General features: G+C 46.5%; 2 protein-coding genes across 9 annotated transcripts in view; one reads left to right on the top strand and one right to left on the bottom strand.

The window, feature by feature from the left end:
* The window catches only part of LUZP1 (leucine zipper protein 1), a 103466-nt gene extending 85320 nt beyond the window's left edge, over positions 1-18146 (top strand). For 4 of the 6 annotated variants that reach the window (XM_055398260.2, XM_055398257.2, XM_055398258.2 and 1 more), the window contains 2 exons: positions 9349-12527; positions 14187-18146. In XM_055398260.2, coding sequence (XP_055254235.1) covers positions 9468-12527; positions 14187-14342 — 3216 coding nt within the window. In that variant the 5' untranslated portion in view covers positions 9349-9467 and the 3' untranslated portion in view covers positions 14343-18146. Of the gene's footprint in view, positions 1-3186; positions 3598-9348; positions 12528-14186 lie in introns of those variants that run through there. The other 2 variants (XM_055398261.2, XM_055398262.2) reach the window with 2 other exon arrangements.
* A 143-nt stretch (positions 18147-18289) lies between these two features.
* The window catches only part of KDM1A (lysine demethylase 1A), a 66508-nt gene continuing 64591 nt past the window's right edge, over positions 18290-20206 (bottom strand). For all 3 annotated transcript variants that reach the window (XM_088843444.1, XM_088843450.1, XM_055398263.2), the window contains one exon: positions 18290-19957. In XM_088843444.1, coding sequence (XP_088699570.1) covers positions 19772-19957 — 186 coding nt within the window. In that variant the 3' untranslated portion in view covers positions 18290-19771. The remainder of the gene's footprint in view (positions 19958-20206) is intronic.

The following is a 20206-nucleotide window of genomic DNA, read 5'->3' as shown; positions in this document are numbered from 1 at the left end:
CCTTATAAGCTTGGGGAAAGGAGAAGGGGAGACCGAAAGAACCAAAAGTGAGACGACAAAGATAATACACAGGGGAGCCAGATGGGAGAGGGAAGAGTAATCCTGGAGTGGGCATGATCTGAGAGGCTGAGGGAGGGAGACTGTTTGCAACACCTCTGGCCTTAGTGTTTTTCAAAAGCTGAACATGGGCTCCACCTGGTGGCTATAGGCTTTAAGTATAATTAATGGGGGCGATCTTGGGGTTGGAGAGAGGTAGTAGCATTTGGCATCTTCTCAAATCCCTCTTGGGGAAGCCTGGTGGCTCAGACGGTAAAGAATCCACCTGCAAAGCGGGAGACCTGGGTTCAATTCCTTATTTGGGTAGGATTGACTGGTTTGATCTCCTTGCAGTCCACGGGACTCAAGAGTCTTCTCCAAAACCACAGTTCAAAAATACCAATTCTAAGGCGCTCAGCCTTCTTTATGGTCCAGGTCTCACATCCATACATGACTATTGGAAAAACCATAGCTTTGACTAGACAGACCTTTGCTGGCAAAGTAATGTCTCTGGTTTTTAATATGCTGTCTAGGTTTGTCATAGCTTTTCTTCCAAGGAGCAAGCGTCTTTTAATTTCATGGCTGCAGTCACCACCTGCAAGCTTCCTGGTGGCTCAGAAGGTAAAGCGTCTGCTTGCAATGTGAGACCTGGGTTCAATCCCTGGGTCCGGAAGATCCCCTGGAGAAGGAAATGGCAACCCACTCCAGTATTCTCACCTGGAAAATTCCATGGATGGAGGACCCTGGTAGGCTACAGTCCATGGCATCGCGAAGAGTTGAACATGACTGAGTGACTTCACTTTCAGTTATCATCTGCAGTGATTTTGGAGCCCAAAAAATAAAGTCAGTTACTGTTTCCATGCAATGCAGAAGACCCCGGTTCAACTCCTAGGTTGGGAAAATCTGCTGGAGAAGGGATAGGCTACCCACCCTAGTGAATTCTTGAGCTTCTCTTGTAGCTCAGTTGGTAAAGAATCCGCCTGCGTTGTGGGAGATCTGGGTTTGATCCTTGGGTTGGGAAGATCCCCTGGAGAAGGGAAAGACTACCCACTCCAGTATTATGGCTTGAACACCTGGAAGTTCTCTGTTCAAGAGAGAACTGTTGAAGCCTAGCTTGGAGAATTTTGAGCATTACTTTGCTAGCGTGTGAAATGAGTGCAATTGTGTGGTAGTTTGAGCATTCTTGGGTGTTGCATTTCTTTGGGATTGGAATGAAAACTGACCTTTTCCAGGCCTGTGGCAACTGCTGAGTTTCCCAAATTTGCTAGCTTATTGAGTGCAGCACTTTAACAGCATCATTTTTAAAGAATTTGAAATAGCTCAGCTGGATTTCCATCCCCTCCACTAGCTTTGTTCATAGTGACACTTCCTAAGGCCCACTTGACTTCACACTCCAGGATGTCTGGCTCTAGGTGAGTGATCACACCATCGTGGTTATCTGGGTCTTGAAGATCTTTTTCATATAGATCTGTGTATTCTTGCCACCCCTTTTTAATATCTTCTGCATCTGATAGGTCCATACCATTTCTGTCCTTTATTGTGCCCATCTTTGCATGAAAAGTTCCCTTGGTATCTCTAATTCTCTTGAAGAGATCTCTAGTCTTATCCCATTTTATTGTTTTCCTCCATTTCTTTGCATTGATCGCTGAGGGAGGCTTTCTTATCTCTCCTTGCTATTCTTTGGAATTCTGCATTCAGATGAGTGTATCTTTCCTTTTCTCCTTGCCTTTAGCTTCTCTTAAGATCCCCTGGAGAATTCTGTGGACTGTATATAGTCCATGGGGGTCGCAAAGAGTCTGACACAACTAAATGACTTTCACTTCACTTCACTTCTTTTCTCAGCTATTTGTAAGGCCTCCTCAGACAACCATTTTGCCTTTTTGTGTTTCTTTTTCTTGGGGATGATTTTGATCACCACCTCCGGTACAATATTACGAACCTTCGCTCGTAGTTCTTCAGGCACTCTATCAGATCTAATCCGTTGAATCTATTTATCACTTCCACTGTATAATTGTAAGAGATATTGCAAATCCCGTTTAAGGCTGTGTGAGTTTGATAGATTGTGTTTCTGAAGAAATTGATCTGTTTCATGTATAGTTATCAAATTAAGTTTTATTGATTTCTACCCTAATTTTTATTATTTTCTTCGGCTTACTTTGGTTTTAATTTTACTTCTTTTTCTAAGAAAAAGATAGGAGCTTAGATTGCCTAAGATAGGAGGTTATATTATTGATTGTAGGTCTTTATTCTTTTCTAACATTTGCATTCAGTGCTATAAACTTGGCTCTAAGCATTGCTTTTGCTACACTCTACAACTTTTAATAAAGTTGATTTCATTTTCATTCAGTTCCAATACTTGAAATTTTCTGTGTATTTTGGATTTCCAGCTATCTTTGTGGTATTGATTTCTAGTTTCATTCCATTGTGGTCTGAGAGCAGACACTGTATGATTTGTTTTTTTTTTTTTTTAATTTGTTCGGATATGTTTTATGACCCAGAATGTAGTCTGTCACGGTGAATGTTTCATGTAAACTTGAGAAGAATGTTTATTCTGTTGTATGGAATAGTCTATAGATGTCTATTATATCCCATTGATTGATGGTACTGCTGAGTTCAGCTATGTCCTTACACTAATTGTCTGCCTGCTGGATCTGTCCACTTAAGATAGAGAGCTGTTGAATTCTCCAGCTCTAGTAATTGATTTCTCTCTTTCTCCTTGCAGTTCCATCAGTTTTTTGCCTCACGTATTTTGATGCACACACACTTTAAGGACTATTATGTCTTCTTGGAGAATTGACCCTTTGTCGTCATGTGATATTCCCCCTTTGCCCTTCATAACATTCCTTGTTCTGAAATCTGCTATCTGATATTAATGTAGCTACTTCAGCTTTCTTTTGATTACTGTTAGATAGTGTATCTTTCTCCATCTCTTTACTTTTAAAATATATCTTTATTAAAATTTAAAGTGGGTTTTTGTAGACAGCATATGTTTGAATCTTAGTTTTTGATCCACTCAAATAGTCTGTCTTTTAATTGATGTATTTAGATTATTGGTATTTAAAGTGATTATTTATATTGTTGGCTTAGTATCTACCATGTTTATTACTGTTTTCTGTTTATTTCTCTTGTTTTTTGTCTTCTACTCTTTTTCTACCTTCTGCGGTTTTAGTTGAACATTTAATATGGTTCCATTTTCTCTCTTAAATAAGTAGGGTGACAATATACAGCCTTTTCCTATTTGGAACCAGTCTGTTGTTCCGTGTCCAGTTCTAACTGTTGCTTCCTGACCTGAATACAGGTTTCTCAAGAGGCAGGTCAGGTGGTCTGGTATTCCCATCTCTTTCAGAATTTTCCACACAAGAGAAGACTCTACACATGGATGTCACCAGATGGTTGACACCGAAATCAGATTGATTATATTCTTTGCAGTCAAAGATGGAGAAGCTCTATACAGTCAGCAAAAACAAGACTGGGAGCTGACTGTGGCTCGGATCATGAAGTCCTTATTGCCAAATTCAGACTGAAATTGAAGAAAGTGGAGAAAACCACTAGACCATTCAGGTATGACCTAAATTAAATCCCTTATGACTGTACAGTGGAAGTGAGACATAGATAATAGATTTAAGGGACTAGATCTGATAGACTGAGTGCCTGATGAACTATGGATGGAGGTTCTTGACATTGTACAGGAGACAGGAATCAAGACCATCCCCAAGAAAAAGAAATGCAAAAAAGCAAAATGGCTGTCTGAGGAGGCCTTAAAAATAGCTGTGAAAAGAAAAGAAGCGAAAAGCCAAGGAGAAAGGAAAGATATACCCATTTGAATGCAGAGTTCCAAAGAATAGCAAGGAGAGATAAGAAAGCCTTTCTCAGCGATCAATGCAAGGAAATAGAGGAAAACAACAGAATGGGAAATACTAGAGATCTCTTCAAGAAAATGAGAGAAACCAATGGAACATTTCATGCAAAGATGGGCTCAATAAAGGACAGAAATGGTATGGACCTAACAGAAGCAGAAGATATTCAGAAGAGGTGGCAAGAATACACAGAAGAACTGTACAAAAAATATCTTCACGACCAAGATAAATCACAATGGTGTGATCACTCACCTAGAACCAGACATCCTGGAATGTGACGTCAAGTGGGCCTTAGAAAACATCACTACGAACAAAGCTAGTGGAGGTGATGGAATTCCAGTTGAGTTATTTCAAATCCTAAAAGATAATGCTGTGAAAGTGCTGCACTCAATATGCCAGCAAATTTGGAAAACTCAGCAGTGGACACAGGACTGGAAAAGGTCAGTTTTCATTCCAGTCCCAAAGAAAGGCAATGCCAAAGAATGCTCAAACTACCGCACAGTTGCACTAATGTCACACGCTAGTAAAGTCATTTTCAAAACTCTCCAAGCCAGGCTTCAGCAATATGTGAACCGTGAACTTCCAGGTGTTCAAATTGGTTTTAGAGAAGGCAGAGGAACCAGAGATCAAATTGCCAACATCCGCTGGATCATCGAAAAAGCAAGAGAGTTCCAGAAAAATATCTATTTCTGCTTTATTGACTATGCCAAAGCCTTTGACTGTGTGGATCACAATAAACTGTGGAAAATTCTGAAAGAGATGGGAATCCCAGACCACCTGCTCTGCCTCTTGAGAAATCTGTGTGCAGGTCAGGAAGCAACAGTTAGAACTGGACATGGAACAACAGACTGGTACCAAACAGGAAAAGGAGTACGTCAAGGCTGTATATTGTCACCCTGCTTATTTAACTTATATGCAGAGTACATCATGAGAAATGCTGGGCTGGAGGAAGCACAAGCTGGAATCAAGATTGCCGGGAGAAATATCAATAACCCCAGATATGCAGATGACACCACCCTTATGGCAGAAAGTGAAGAAGAACTAAAGAGCCTCTTGATGAAAGTGAAAGAGGAGGGTCAAAAAGTTGGCTTAAAGCTTAACATTTAGAAAACTAAGATCATTGCATCGGTCCCATCACTTCATGGCAAATAGATGGGGAAACAGTGGAAATAGTGACAGACTTAATTTTTCTGGGCTCCAAAATCACTGCAGATGGTGATTGCAGCCATGAAATTAAAAGACCCTTGCTCCTTGGAAGAAAAGCTATGACCAACCTAGACAGCATATTAAAAACCAGAGACATTACTTTGCCAACAAAGGTCCGTCTAGTCAAGGCTATGGTTTTCCCAGTGATCATGTATGGATGTGAGAGTTGGACTATAAAGAAAGCTGAGCACAGAAGAACTGATGCTTTTGAACTGTGGTGCTGGAGAAGACTTGAGAGTCCCTTGGACTGCAAGGAAATCCAACCAGTCCATCCTAAAGCAGATCAGTCCTGGGTGTTCATTGGAAGGATTGATGTTGAAGTGGAAACTCCAATACTTTGACCATGTGATGCAAAGAGTTGACTTATTGGAAAAGACCCTGATGCTGGGAAAGATTGAGGGCAGGAGGAGAAGGGGATGACAGAGGATGAGATGGTTGCATGGCATCACCGACTCAATGGACATGGGTTTGGGTGGACTCCAGGAGTTGGTGATGGACAGGGAGGCCTGGCGTGCTGTGGTTCATGAGGTCACAAAGAGTCAGACATGACTGAGCTGAACTGAACTGAAGAACTTCTTTTAACATTTCTTGTAAGGTGGATCTACTGGCAACAGATCCCCTCAATTTTTATTTGTCCTGGAAAGTGTTTATTTCATCTTTATCGCTGAAGGACAATTTTGTAGGGTACAGAAATCTAGACTGATGGTGTTTTTCTCTCAACATTTCAATATTTCACTCTACACTCTTCTCATGGGCTTGATTTCTCCGAAGTCAGATGTTACTTCTTAACTTTGTTTGTCTATAGCTATTTTTTCCTCTGAGTTCTTTCAGGATTTTTTCCATTTATCTTTGATTTTCTGCAGTGTGAATATGATATGCCTTGGTGTTTTTGTTTTAGTATTTATCCTGAGTGGTGTTCTGAGCTTCCTGAATCTGTAGTTTGCTGTCTGACAATTTTGGGAAGTTATGTCATTATTGCTTCAGATTTTTCTTCTGTTCCTTTCTTCTTCTGGTAGTCCCATTACATTTGTGTTAAACTTCTTGTAGCTATCCCCATACTTCTTGGATATTCTGTTCCATTTTTTTCCCCGTTTTTTTTTTTTCCCCCTGTGCTTTTCAGATTTAGAAGTTTCTACTGACATATCCTCAAGTACAGAGACTGTTTACCAGCTGTGTCTCGTCTACTAATGAGACAGTCAAAGACAGTCTTCATTCGTTAGTGATTTTGACCTCTTAACATTTCCTTTCGATGCTTTACTATAATTTCCATTTCTTTGCTTACCTCACCCATATGTTCTTTGATGTTGTCTACTTTTTCCATTAGAGTCTTTAGCATATTATAGTTTTGAATTTCTGTCTAATAATTCCAACAGTTCTGCCATATCTGAGTCTGGTTTTGCTTGTTGCTCTGTTTCTTTAAAAACTGTATTCTTAGTTTTTAGTATGCTTTGTAATTCGTTGAAAGCTGAACATGATGGGTAAAAAGAACTTAGAAGTGGTGTTCAGGTGTAGGGGAAGTATTCTTTTGTTCAATAATTAGGTCTCAGTTTTTAGTGAGCCTGAGCCCCCCGGGCTGTGAATTTCACAAGTGCTTCTCATTGTCAGGTCCACATGCCACCCCTCTCCCTACCCCACTCCCTAGGTCATACAGGGTGGCTAGAGTTGGGCATATTCCTTCCTCCATGTAGAAGGTTAAAGGGAGCTGGAGTTAGGTATTTTCCTTCCCCCAGGTCAGTTAGGTTTGGGTAAGACTCCAGTAGCTGTGATACTGGTTTCATAATGGTTAATTTCACCCTCCTCCAGCTGGCAGCAGGAGGGATTTTTCTCCCATCTTCACTGTGGGAACCTGGAACAGGTCCTGGAGGTACAGCTCACAAAGTGTGGTACATCCCTCCCCATCGGAACCCCCCACTTAAAAAAAAAGAAACTGAGACAAACTGCCTGTTGGTTTTGACTCCCAAAGTTGTCCATGCAGAGCCTCCAGCAGCTTGTCAGTGCAGTTTAGGTTTTCCTAGTCTGGTAGTAGTTCCGAAGGTTTCTACTTATGCTTTTATGCTCCGGTAAACTGTGATTCTCTGTATCAGCTTGTCTGTCTGGGGGAAGCAGTTTTCTCTGAGACCTCAGTTCTTTGATGGATCTGAGAAGAGTTGTTGATGTTGTTTGTTCAGCTTTTTATTGTCAGGAAGAAGTGATGGTTTTAGAAGTTCCTTACATGCTGGGCCCAAAATTGAAACTCTACCCTACTTCTCTATGCTTTTTACTTCTTTTGTGCCTTAACATTTTTAAAAAATGTTTTTTATTTTGGTAAAAAATGCATAAAGTGTGTCATCTTAACCATTTCTAAATGTACGTTTTATTAGTGTTACGTATATATTCACATTGTTGTCCAACCAATATCTGGAACATTTTTTATCTTGCAGAAATGAAACTTTATACCCATTGAACAAATCCCTTTCCTCTTTCCCTCAGCCTCTGGCAATCACCATTCTATTTCATTTCTATGAATCTGACTATTCCAGTGAAGTGAAAGTGTTAGTTGCTTAGTCATGTCCGGCTCTTTGCTGCACTCCCCCCGCCGCCGTGAACTGTAGCCCACTAGGCTCCTCTGTCCATGGAATTCTCCAGGCAAGAATACTGGAATGGGTTACCATTTCCTTCTCTAGAGACTCTCCCTGACCCAGGAATTGAACCTGGGTCTCCCGCATTGCAGGTAGATTCTCTACTGTCTGAGCCACCAGGGAAGACTTACTTACCCCAGATACCTCATATACGTGAGATCATACGCTGTTTTGTTTTTTGTGACAGCATTGTTTCACTGAGTGCAGTGTCCTCAAGCTGCATCCATGTTGCATGTTGTAGGGTGTGTCAGAATTATCTTCATTGTTAAGACTGAACAGTGTTTCATGGTATGTATAACATTGTGTGTGTGCATTCATCCATGGTGCACACTTAGGTTGCTTCCACCTTTTGTCTTTTGTGAAAAATGCTGCTGTGATCACAGCTTATTCTGCTTATTAATGCCTTATCACGTTTGTGATTAATATCTATTCTTAACAAGGTCTAAGGTTAGTTGTCGGAGAAGGCAATGGCAAGCCACTCAGTACTGTTGCCTAGAAAATCCCATGGATGGAGGAGCCTGGTAGGCTGCAGTCCGTGGGGTCGCTAAGGGTCGGACATGACTGAGCGACTTCACTTTCACTTTTCACTTTCACACATTGGAGAAGGAAATGGCAACCCACTCCAGTGTTCTTGCCTGGAGAATCCCAGGGATGGGGGAGCCTGGTGGGCTTCTGTCTATGGGGTCACACAGAGTCGGACATGACTGAAGTGACTTAGCAGTAGCAGCAGCAAGGTTAGTTGTAATAGCACTGTCCTCTTCCTAAAGAATGTAACATTTTAAGAACACTTGAATTCTGATTTCTCTCTTTATGACTTGTTATTACTGTTTAGTGTTTTAGTTCCACTCTGGTTTTATCCTGTTGCTTCTCCTCAGTCCTCAGTTGATCTTTATTGTTTAACTGAATCAGTGCTTGTTCCGGTTAATTTCTTTTCTGTCTTGTATCTCATGCCTTCTTTAAGTGATCAATTTCTATCTATATTTTGAAGTATATCCATAAGTCAATCTTTTAGTGACGGTCTGTTAATAATAAACACTTGAGGTTTTATTTTCCTCTTAGTCTCAAAAAGTGTCTCTAATTGTATCTTTTTTTCATAGTTCCTCTGGGTATTTACTTCTAGGTTACAGTTATTTTCTCTTAGAACTTTTTAAAGATATTATTATCAACTACTTGACAACCACTTAAAAGTTTCTGCTGAGAATCCAGTTCAGTTGTTATTTCTTTCTTCATAGAATATTTTCCCTTTTCTCCCCCCAACTTATTGCTTTTAAAAGGATCTTCTGGTATTTTGCTGTATCCTTACGATGTGTAAGTGCAGATTTTGTGTTTAGCCTTCATAGGTTGGGAGTTTGCTTCCTGAATATGGAACAGTTGGTCACATGAATGAGGCATTTTTCTGTTGTCTCTTTACCATGCTGCCATTGGTGGCATTCTTCATGAGGGTGAATGTAGGCATCAGCCACAAAGAACCAGTGTTTTCCTGCAGGTTTAGTCATATTTAGTCATTCAGTAAATTTGAATACTTACCATGTTCTAGGCTCAAGAATTACATATGGGAACTCTTACAACTGGGAGCTGAAGTGGAGACTTTAGATTTGCCTCCTAACATGCTTTCTGGTTTTCTTCTGTAGACTGAGAATGGTCTCCAACTGCCAAAGAAGGTTGTGGATGCCAAGAGAAAGGTAACAGTTTCTCATCCCCTCGAGTGGAATTGGTTGCCTCTGGGAACCCACATTGGCTGGCAGTAGACATGGCTGAGTTTACAAGCTACAAAGACACTGCTTCCAGCCGCCACCTGCGGTTCAAGTTACAGAGTCTAAGCCGCCGCCTTGATGAGTTGGAGGAAGCCACAAAAAACCTCCAGAAAGCAGAGGATGAGCTCCTGGACCTCCAGGACAAGGTGATTCAGGCGGAAGGCAGCAACTCCAGCATGTTAGCTGAGATTGAAGTGCTGCGCCAGCGAGTGCTGAGAATCGAAGGCAAAGATGAGGAAATTAAGAAAGCAGAGGACCTCTGTCAGCTGATGAAGGAGAAGCTTGAAGAGGAGGAAAACCTCACCCGGGAGCTGAAATCGGAGATTGAGCGGCTTCAGAAACGGATGGCAGAACTAGAGAAGCTAGAGGAGGCCTTTAGCAGGAGTAAGAATGACTGTACCCAGCTCTGTCTAAGCCTGAATGAGGAGAGAAACCTAACTAAGAAAATCTCCTCTGAGCTGGAAATGCTCCGGATCAAAGTGAAAGAGCTGGAATCTTCCGAGGACCGGCTGGATAAAACTGAGCAGAGTTTAGTGTCAGAGTTAGAAAAGCTGAAATCGCTAACTCTGAGCTTTGTAAGTGAGAGAAAGTACTTGAATGAAAAGGAGAAAGAAAACGAGAAACTGATAAAAGAGCTTACTCAAAAATTGGAGCAGAACAAAAAAATGAACCGAGATTACACCAGGAATGCTTCTAATCTTCTGGAAAGGAACGACCTGCGAATCGAGGATGGTATATCTTCCCCGCTGCCATCCAAAGAATCAAGAAGGAAGGGTGCTCTGGACTATCTGAAGCAGGCAGAGAATGAAACAAGAAACAAGTCAGAAAACGAAAAGAACCGAAATCAGGAAGACAACAAAGTAAAAGACCTTAACCAGGAGATTGAGAAACTTAAGACGCAAATCAAACATTTTGAATCCTTGGAGGAAGAGCTTAAGAAAATGAGGGCCAAAAATAATGATCTTCAGGATAATTACCTAAGTGAACAAAATAAAAACAAACTCTTAGCCAGCCAGCTGGAGGAGATAAAGCTACAAATCAAGAAACAGAAAGAATTAGAGAACGGGGAGGTGGAAGGGGAAGACGCTTTCCTGTCCAGCAGAGGCAGGCATGAGAGGACTAAGCTTAGAGGCCATGGGAATGAGTCATCAGTGAAGCACACGGCCCGGGAACTGTCCCCTCAGCATAAGCGGGAAAGGCACCGGAACAGGGAACTGGCTCTCAACAGTGAAAACCCTCTGAACAACAGGCAGGTCTCCTCTCCCAGCTTTACCAACAGGAGGACAGCCAAAGCTCCCCACGCAGGGGCAGGTGCAGACAGTGGGGCTCAGGAGACGAGGAGAACCGAAGACCGATTCACAGCTGGCTCCTCGCAGTGCGAAGGGAAGAAGTCCAGGGAGCAGCCACCCGTGCTCAGCCGCTACCCGCCCGCCGCCCAAGAGCACAGTAAGGTATGGAAGGGCGCTCCCAAGCCAGGTACCGAGAGTGGGCTAAAGGGAAAAGTAGAGAAGGCAACGCGAACGTTTAGTGATAACACCCATGGATCTGTTTCCAATGACGTGTTGGGGAGAGGTGACAAGGCTTCTGACCTCTCCACTGAGGTCCCCTTTGGCAAGAGGGGGCAGGTGCCTGGCAGTGGAAATCAAATAACTCAGGCTGCAGATGCTGGCAGTTCTAAAGCCATTGGAGCTCTGGCCACGTCTCGACGATCTTCCTCAGAAGGGCTCTCTAAGGGGAAAAAGGCCGCCAGTGGCCCGGAGGCTGACACCAGTTTCCCCAGCTCCAAGACTCCACCTCTATCAAAGTATCCTTATAGCTCCAGAAGCCAAGAGAACATCCTTCAGGGCTTTTCAACTGCAAGTAAAGAAGGAGTTGGACAACCTGTGGTAGCTGTGATGGAAGATAGCAGTCAGCCCGAGGCCCTGAGGCGTCGAGTCGCTAAGTCCTGCAGCAGAGAGGAGCCGGGCTCGGACGATGACGGGGACACGGGGTCACTTGTTACTGCCAAGTTGGTGAACACGACCATCACTCCAGAGCCAGAGCTCCCACAGCAGCCCCACTCGAGAGAAAAGGCCAAATCCCGAGGGGCGGTTAGAGCCTCCCTGTTTGAGAATGATAAGGATGTGGGAACAGAAAATGAATCTGGGAAAGCTGTCAGAGCCTCCGCTAATGCCATGGAGCTCCCAGAGGCCAACGGCCCCGGGGCAAAAAGCCAGCGGCCCTTCAGCCCCAGAGAGGCCTTGCGGTCTAGAGCCATCATCAAACCTGTCATCATTGATAAGGATGTGAAAAAAATCATGGGAGGATCTGGAACCGAGCCCACATTGGAAAAACAGAAATCTGCTTCCAAACCAGGGCCAAACAAAGTGACCAGCAGCATAACTATCTACCCCTCGGACAGCGGCAGCCCGCGAGCCATTCCGGGCGAGACCCCGCGGGAGAGGCACATGTCCACCAGCAACATCCAGGTCGGGCTGCCGGAGGTCGCCTCAGTGAGCAACCACATCAGCTCCCCCTTTGAGCTCTCCATTCACAAACACGACATCACCCTGCAGTTAAGCGAAGCGGAGAGAACAGGAGATGGGTCCCTGAAGAATAGACCAGAAACTGTGGTCTCGCGGAGCAGCATTATAATCAAGCCATCGGATCCCGTGGAGAGGAACAGCCATGCACCCACAGCGGAGACAATCAGGTGGAAAAGCCATAGTGCCCCTTTAGAAGCGGGCTCTTCGGATGCCAGACATGTCACTGTGCGCAACGCCTGGAAGAGCAGGCGAGACTTGAACTCTTCAGAAGACTCCCCAGGTCGAGTTGGTAGACATGGGGAGTCTCCCAACCCCCACACCCAGAGATCGTCCACAGACTGTTCAGACCTTGAACAGCCCAGCTCGTACCTTTCTGAGCAGGGCACTCGAAGGGGCGGAACCTCGGGGGATGCCCCCGAGCTCGCCTCCAGAAGGACCCAGAGCAGCCTTGCCGTGTCGGAGGTGTTCACGCGGCGGAGTCGGGCAGGGGACGCTGTCCCGGCCGAGGCCTGGAACCACTCTGCAGGCACGGTAGGTCCCACTTCTTCCCCTTGCCTCCTTCTCCTCCCACCTTCCCCCTTTCCTCCTGTGCTTTCTTCTTGGTTTTCCTCTGCCCCAGCCGTGTGACTCGGGATGCTGGAGACTTTGGGGTTAGGAAACACTGAGCAAGAACTGAGTGGTCCAGAGGACGTTGAACATAAGGCGGATTGGGCCGGAAAGGAGAGGGAAGTATCTTGAAGAAGGTATTTGGCAGAGGGCAGCATGAATTTCCAAAATCCTCTTTCCCAATTTGTGTTTCCTGTTTGCCTCCATATATGAAGGGTACAGAAGAAGAGAGATGCGGCCTGTTCTCTCGGTTTGCCGGAGCAGCCAGAGGCGCTGGGCTCTGGGCCCTGCAGAGAAGCACGCGGGCTGCCGGGAGGCAGTGGTGAAACAAGCCCTGCCCTCTCGGTGGGCAGAGGCAGGGAGCTCTTTGGCTGCCTCAGTTTAGACTGCAGTTTCGCCAGCTGCTGGCACGTAGGGGCTGAGGAGAGCTAGGGTTCCACCGGGCCTACGGTGATAAGCTTTATGCCCAAGCATCACTGTTTGTCCCCCACATCTATCTAGCCCATTACACCACCAGTCTGAGGGCAGGGCTGGTCGACTCCGTGTAGCCTGTTACTGAACAGACAGATCCAGAATCTCCCCTTACCCGAGGGTCAGAGCGCCAGATCAACATGTGGTGGGAAGCCCCCGAAAATGTCTTTCAGATGTGAGTCCTGTGAGTCCTGTGATGAAGAAAGACATTTTCGACCCAAGATATTGTTCCCTTCTTTTAAAAGGCAGGGGGTGACTGTATTGCGTTAAAAAGCCCTGAGTCTTTACAGAGTACTCAGTACCGGACAAAGCACTTCTCCACCCAGCGTCTCGTTCATTCTCTCCAACAGCCCTGGGGTGTGTGTGAGGGGGCAGTATTCTTCCTGTGTTTTAGACACAGAAGCTGAGGGTCAGAGACACAAGGTGCCTCACCCAGGGCCACCCAGGTGAATTACCGGAGGAGCTAAGATCTGAATCCACGATTCGGATCTCTAAACCCAGTGCTCGTCTACCTTGCCAACTGGACCTTCTCACACTTGCATTCTCTGATCTGCATTCGCTTGGGTGGGAGGATCAACAAGAACATTCCAAAGGCAGAATTATGCGAGGAGTGGAGAAAGTTGCACAAAGCTGAAGCTCTGGTTGTCTGCAAAGCATAGGGTGAAGGGCACGTACGGGATGCACTAGGAAAGGCGTGTGAGCCTTTGGTGGTTTGTGGGCGGGAAGTCGGATAAGAGCTGGCCGCCTTGCTTCTCACACCTCCCTGCCTGTCCACTGAGCGCTTGGCTCTGACCCTGAGAGGCAGGCAGTCTGCACTTGCAGCCCTCCAGGACTTATGGCCCCTGTGGGGGCACTGCCTTAGTGCCCCTTCTTCCAGCGCTGTCCATCTTGGGGTTCCCCTTCAGCTGTGAGCTTCCAGTCTACCTCAGGAGCCCTGAGCAGCTCGGAGCTGGTCATGGGATCTTGTCTGCCGGCCTCCCCTTTCCAGCTCTGCCGCGGGCTCTCTTCTCCCCCATCTCCCCCTGCAGGGAAGGACCCTGGGGCTGGGCATGCAGGCGTCTTGATCCTCACTTGGGTAGTCCTGCACGGCTGACTTTTGTCCTGTTGGCACAGGAGGAAGGGGACGACTGCACCCTCAGCGTCTACAGACGACTGCACACCTCCCTTGAGAGGTCTGAACTGTCCGTGAAGCAGGGGCCGCCGGAGCCCGGGCGTGCGCGGGCCGAGGAGCGGTTGCGGCCCACCAGGCCCTGTGCCGAGGACAACTGAGCCGGCCGGGGACGCCTGCCGTCGATGCCTGCCGTCTCCTTTGCCCCTGCTCGTCCACCTTCCCGCCCTGAGGAGGAGCCAGGCCAGACCCCAGGCCTTGGCTGGGAGACTGTGGCGGAGAGCCCGGCTATGGCCCATTGCTTGTCAGTTGGCCAGAGGGGATCAGACACTACAAGCTGTACGTGGCCACCCGGGCCCAGCCTTCCCTGATGCATGAGTTTTCTCTCCTTGTCCCTGTCCCCCAGGTAGGATGGGCCAGTCCGGCCCCCAAATGAGGAAAGACCTAGAAAACCCCTTGGATCCCCACCTCACAACAGCAGCCAAATCTCTTACCAGCTCCTCGGTGGGTTCTGTGTCGTCGGGTAACCCCTTCTGTGTGGTTAACGTTCTGATTCCTTAGTATCCTTACCGCATCCAGCTCACTCCTTGTTTGCCCAAGGGGCCTGCACACCCACCAGCCATCAGCTCCATCTGGGGGGGCCTCTGTTTCTTCCCCTGTGGAGTTCCTCAGACTTTTACAGCAAGAGAGATCTGTGTCGCCTCTAAGGGTTTACGGAACTAACCTTTAGGTTGACGTTTCTCTGACTTGCCCCCTTGGCTGACCATTGTTTTCCGGGGGCAGAGCACACGGGTACCCTACCTACTGGAATAGCATCGTCCCTCCCCGCCAACCCCGGCTCTCTGCTCACCTTCCAAAGGCACCTGGAAGCGCACGAGCCTCATGCGTCTCCTTCCCTGGGCACCCACCATGCTGCTGGCCCGGCCTGCTCCTCTCTTGTGGCTGGAGACCTCAGGCTGACTGCGTTATCTCCTCCTCTGGAATATTCCCAGACTGCACTGGGCCAGACCCAGCGTCCTCTGCCTTCTAGGAAGTGCCAGCGTGGGGGAGAGTGGACAGGAAGAAGCAGTTTCCTTTTAGTCACTCCATAAAGCAATAGCTTCATTTTAAAGGCATGGACTTTGTTCCTCCTCCTGATCCCCCGTGGAGGAGGTATCGCACTTTACCAAGCTGATGCATTCCTACCATGAGTTCTGCAAACCAATGATCATTGTGATGACTGGAGGAAAGGTAAAACATGCCCATCAAGAGCACCAGGTTTATACAGTTCAGAATGCAGCAAACCTTCCAGGAAGCCACATAAATAAAAATTGATTAGTTTCCTTATACCAATCCCATGGGGAAGAACCATGCTTTTTCTAGAGCATTCTCTCAGTTCAAAGGGATCCCTTTTCAAAGGCTACCTTTATGAAGCCAACACTGTTCCTTCATGATGAAAGATGGCATTGGAGTAGAAGTTGAGAAAGCTGAATTTTCTTCATGGCTTTATACTTCCCTCCTGTGTGACCTTCCTTGGGCAAACCATTGTCCTCTTGGGGCCTCAGTTTCCCTCTCTATAAAATTAGTTCTTTATAATGGATGGTCTCTAAGAGTCCTAAACCTGACATTTTCAGATTTGTTTCCACCGTGTAGGGGGGTAATTCTCACTATTGGAAGGTATTGTGCAAATGGGTTTACATGTGTCCTTCCCACTGCCTTTTTCTGGGCCTTATTCTTTGCAGTTTCCTCTGTTTTAATGTCGAGAGGATGAACTCAGAGAAGTAACCTTGGCCCTGTTTTTCCAGTCTGTAAAGTGGAAGTGTTACATTAGATGGTCTCTGTGGCCCTTCTCAACACCAACCTTGCGCAGGACTGCACAGCAGGCCATGTGCTTTCCATGACACGAGTTGGTGTATCTCCAGTTGCAGTGCTTCTTGAATCTCCTCTGCCTCCACTCAGGGTGGGAACCAGCATTCACCCCCTCCCTTGTCTGCATCAGGTTTGGTGGTCCTGGAGGAGGTTTGGGGAGCACCTACCTGCCTTTCACGGACAGGAGTGTTTTGCTCATACTTCCATTTCCCGGAGGTTTGCCAGTCTAAGTGTTGTAATGTGGTTTGCCTTTTCCTCATCGCTGCCTCAGATGCTCAAGATGCCGTTTTCAGAATCTCTTTCTGCTGCTTTTCCTGGCTCAAGGCTGCATCCCCTCACTTGTAGCCGCCCTGCCATTCTTCACTGGTCAGCAACCCTGAGAGTCCAGAGGAAACAGACCTCTGTGGCAGTCAACTGAGACTATAGGAAGTTGGGTCTGTGGCTCTCTGCGGGTGGGAACAGGCGCTAGACCGCGCCTGCAAAGGTCTCGCCAGTAATTCTCTGGGCGTTTGGAACCCTGGATTCTGGCGCTGTAGCACCTGGTGCCAAAGTCTGGATCTTTCCACAGTTCAGCCGCACCAGCATCTGCCACCACCAAGAATGCTCTGGGAGAGGGGCAGCTGTGGTGCCCTCTTGCTGGGGCTGCTGACTTAAACTCTGAGTGCAATAGGGTTTGATTGTACAATTATTTCAGGATAAATACTGTTTCCTTATTCTGCACACCACCTAGAACCCACTGTAAAATAGATTTTATTTTTAAACGTCCTCAACATTGCAGAAAATACTATTTGTAATATCAAGTAAAGGCTAGAGGCACAGTTCCTCTGGGCTTCAAATGGCTGGCAAGGCTGGCTCTCAAATTCCAAAGTTGGAAGGCCCATTTCCGAAAAGCAATCTAGGCGTGACTGTCTGGCCCCAGACCTCACCATCAGAGGTCCTGGAGGAAACTTCCAAATGGGAGACCTAGGAGCTGAATAATCATCTTATCAAACCAAATATTCCCACTGTCCCAGCCAACACACCCACTTTTTACGACCAGCCTCTTCCATAGCCCAGCTCTGACTTGGACTTTTCCTGGCAGATTGTGTGGTTGTGGGAGGGCTCCTAAGAGGGTCGGAGAAGCTGGCACTCCCAAGAGCTGCTCAGCTGGAGGAAGGGGCACTGGAGGCAGAGCTGGCTACACGTGAGGAGCTGGTCTCCGCCGCCTGCGTCACCACTCGTGACACTCGGAACCACCAGAGAAAGAAAGGATGGGGATGGTGGACAAGGAAGCTGTGGCTGTTCTGCTTTTGTGTGGCAAGGAAACAGTTGCAGGGTGGGTTGAAGGGCTCTGCAGTGGGGCCAAGGACTCCAACCTCAGCCACAGGCGAGCTTGCACATAACTCATCATCCTCTCATGGGGGTGGGGGCGTCTGTACTGATCTTGGACTTGTCATCTCGGGGCAGTTTTACGTCTTTACATTCAGTAGGTTAAGTGCCAAGTGCTCCCACTCCCCAGCAAAGGACTGGGGACCCTGTGTCCGGCTCCCCAGCTGCCTTTGTTGGTGTGGGTTTATTGTTACTCTGACAAGACTGCTTTGGAAGAGCTGCTTTTAGGGATTCCCTTTTAAGTACCCCAGGTTGGGAACAGAGTTCTCACAGCCAAGATCATAGGAAAGGGGCCCTATTTTCCTGCTGCTTCACAGCTCAGAACATGTACTGAACGGAATGTATTTTTAAGAGAATAAAGTCTATTTTTTTTTTTTTTTGTATTTTAAAGATTGGGAGGGCTAGGGAAGTAGCCCTCAAATAAACTGTTATTACCTTATAGGCCCCCTTGCTGGGGACACATCAGCGTGTCGGTCTACAGCCACTCGCTCAGGCAGGTCCTCTGGCCACTCCCTTGCCCCTTGGAGGCTGGGTGCAGCAGCTTCTCTTACATTCCTGCTCCAAGCACAGGACCAAGGAGGCCAGACCCTGTCGCTGGAAACCAGGGCAAAGCCATGAGCAGTGACTCAGGGCTCCTGGGGTGCATGTGTATAGTTGAAGCTGCCTGTCTGCATGTATCCTCTGGCTCTAATGCAGTCTGTTGGCTCTGCAGCACAATATGTAACCAATAAAGCTCCCTAGTTTCCACGTGCTCTGTGTGAGTGTGGGTCAGTGATGCCATTTTCCATGTACAACTGCTGCTATACATTGGTACAGCTAGTATATGTCACTGTTCTACTGAAAAAACTCAGCCAATTACAGATGTCGTTAAGGGCTGGAAACAGCTGAGGCTATGGACATTTCCTCAGACTCATAAAGCAGTTATCTGATTGCTTCATTTCACTTTTAGGCTTATCTGTCATCAGATACACACAAAACAATCATCTGTATCTCCCAGGCTGCCTGTGTCATTAACACAGACTCTTTAAGGAGCATGTATCCTGAGGTAACAGTTCATGGCAAAGCTAGGGTGCAGACTCCATCTTCTCACCTTTACGTCACAGTCACACCACTTGTCCTAATCCTGGTGTGCAAATTTCCCCGTGGTTGTCATTCATTCCAAATAGGGAAAATGCCCTCTCCATCTCCACCTTCTAGTCGGACTATAATGTCCTTCAATCTTACTAAGGATAAAACCTCATTTAAACTATTTTTAGGAAAGAATTGACTATCAGGAGTAAAATCCAATTTATTGAAGCAGACTATGTACCTACACTTAACAGTAACATAGTCTGTTAGGAGCCCTTTGGAAGAAATAGGTGCTGTTCCTTTAAAATTTTTTAACCTACACGGCGAAGACAACTTTGCAAATCTAACTGAGCATTTTGACACAGGAGAGGTGATCTGGGTGGGCCTTAAATGAAATCAGAAGTATCCTTATAAGAGGGAGACCAGAACAAGATAGCGTGATGATGGAAGCAGAGTTTGGGGTAATGTGTTTTTAAAATGAGGAAGGGGCTACAAGCCAAGGAATATAGTCACTAGAAGCTGAAGGAGCAAGGAAATGGAATATTCCGACAGTCTGCATAGCTGTTATCTAAACCCTTGATCTTAAAACTTTTGTATCAGTACCTTGGAGAGAAGTGGAAAGTTAGCATATACCCATGGGAGGGAATCTAGGGGAATAAAGCCCAAAAGGTCTGCCAGAGGCCCAGTCAAACTTTGTGTCAAGGCTTGTGTTTTATCTTGAAAATTCATTCAGCTTCCTAACACCTATATGCATGACCTGCAGGTTCATACCCCTGGCACATGGTCACCCCACAGTCCTGGTGGTGAGCGAGTCTAGCCCCACAGACAAGGAAGCACTTGCTTCCATGTGAAACCCTCGGTCCTGTCTTCTGATCACACCAAACCATTTTCTCCTTTATCTCATTTAAACATGGATAAACTTGGCATTCTCAAAGGAGTAACACCCCTGGCTTTATACAGAACTCTAACCCCAAGGGGAAACAAAAATCAGTCCTAATTTTCTATGAAGTTTTATTCTCAAAATATAAAAAACCACCACAGACAAAGAGACTAAGACATTCTCTCCCAGTACTTGCTTCCCTCAGTCCTAATGAAGAACAAAGACTCACACTAATGGAAGAAGTGCCTCCCCAGCTCTGAGTCACTTAGAGGAGACAACCTCCTCGGCCACCTGACCATCATGGGCTTTGCTTTAGCAGCTGAGCTGGAGCCCAGATGCAGGGTGAGTGGAACCTACATTGCTAGAAGAGCTTTGCTTATGCAGCAGCAGGCACGCACGGGCTTCTTCGCTTAGAACACGTCTGTCTCACATGCTCGGGGGCTGCTGTGCAGGGGCGCCAGGGGTGGCCTGGCGAGGCAGGGTGTACATGGCCCCCAGGAACTGGTCTGCAATCCTTCCAGCTTCTCGCAGCCCGCTCAGCAGAGCACCGTGGACCGTGGCTGGGTAGTTACGGATTGTATGTTCTCCAGCAAAGAAGAGTCGGGGAATAGGCTATTTCAGGGAGAAAATTAGAGAAAATCAGCAGGCTGCAAATGTGCCTTATTACTGTATTTGAACTGCCAAACTCCTGTTGGCCTTTGAAGGCTCACTACCTCCGTTCCGTTACTGGTCCATCATCCTACCAAAAAGGGTCTCTCCCTTATTAGCAGACAACTCCCTAAAGCACAGAGAAGTAGAAACAGGGCACTAAAACAGTGCAGCCTTAGTTGTAGGGTGATGCACCTGGACTTATTTATCAGT

The sequence above is a fragment of the Moschus berezovskii genome, chromosome 2 (genome assembly GCF_049115385.1).
Source record: "Moschus berezovskii isolate FMDL1 chromosome 2, NW_MosBer_1.0, whole genome shotgun sequence".
Classification (NCBI taxonomy): domain Eukaryota; kingdom Metazoa; phylum Chordata; class Mammalia; order Artiodactyla; family Moschidae; genus Moschus; species Moschus berezovskii.
This window is presented reverse-complemented; position numbering and strand designations above follow the sequence as displayed.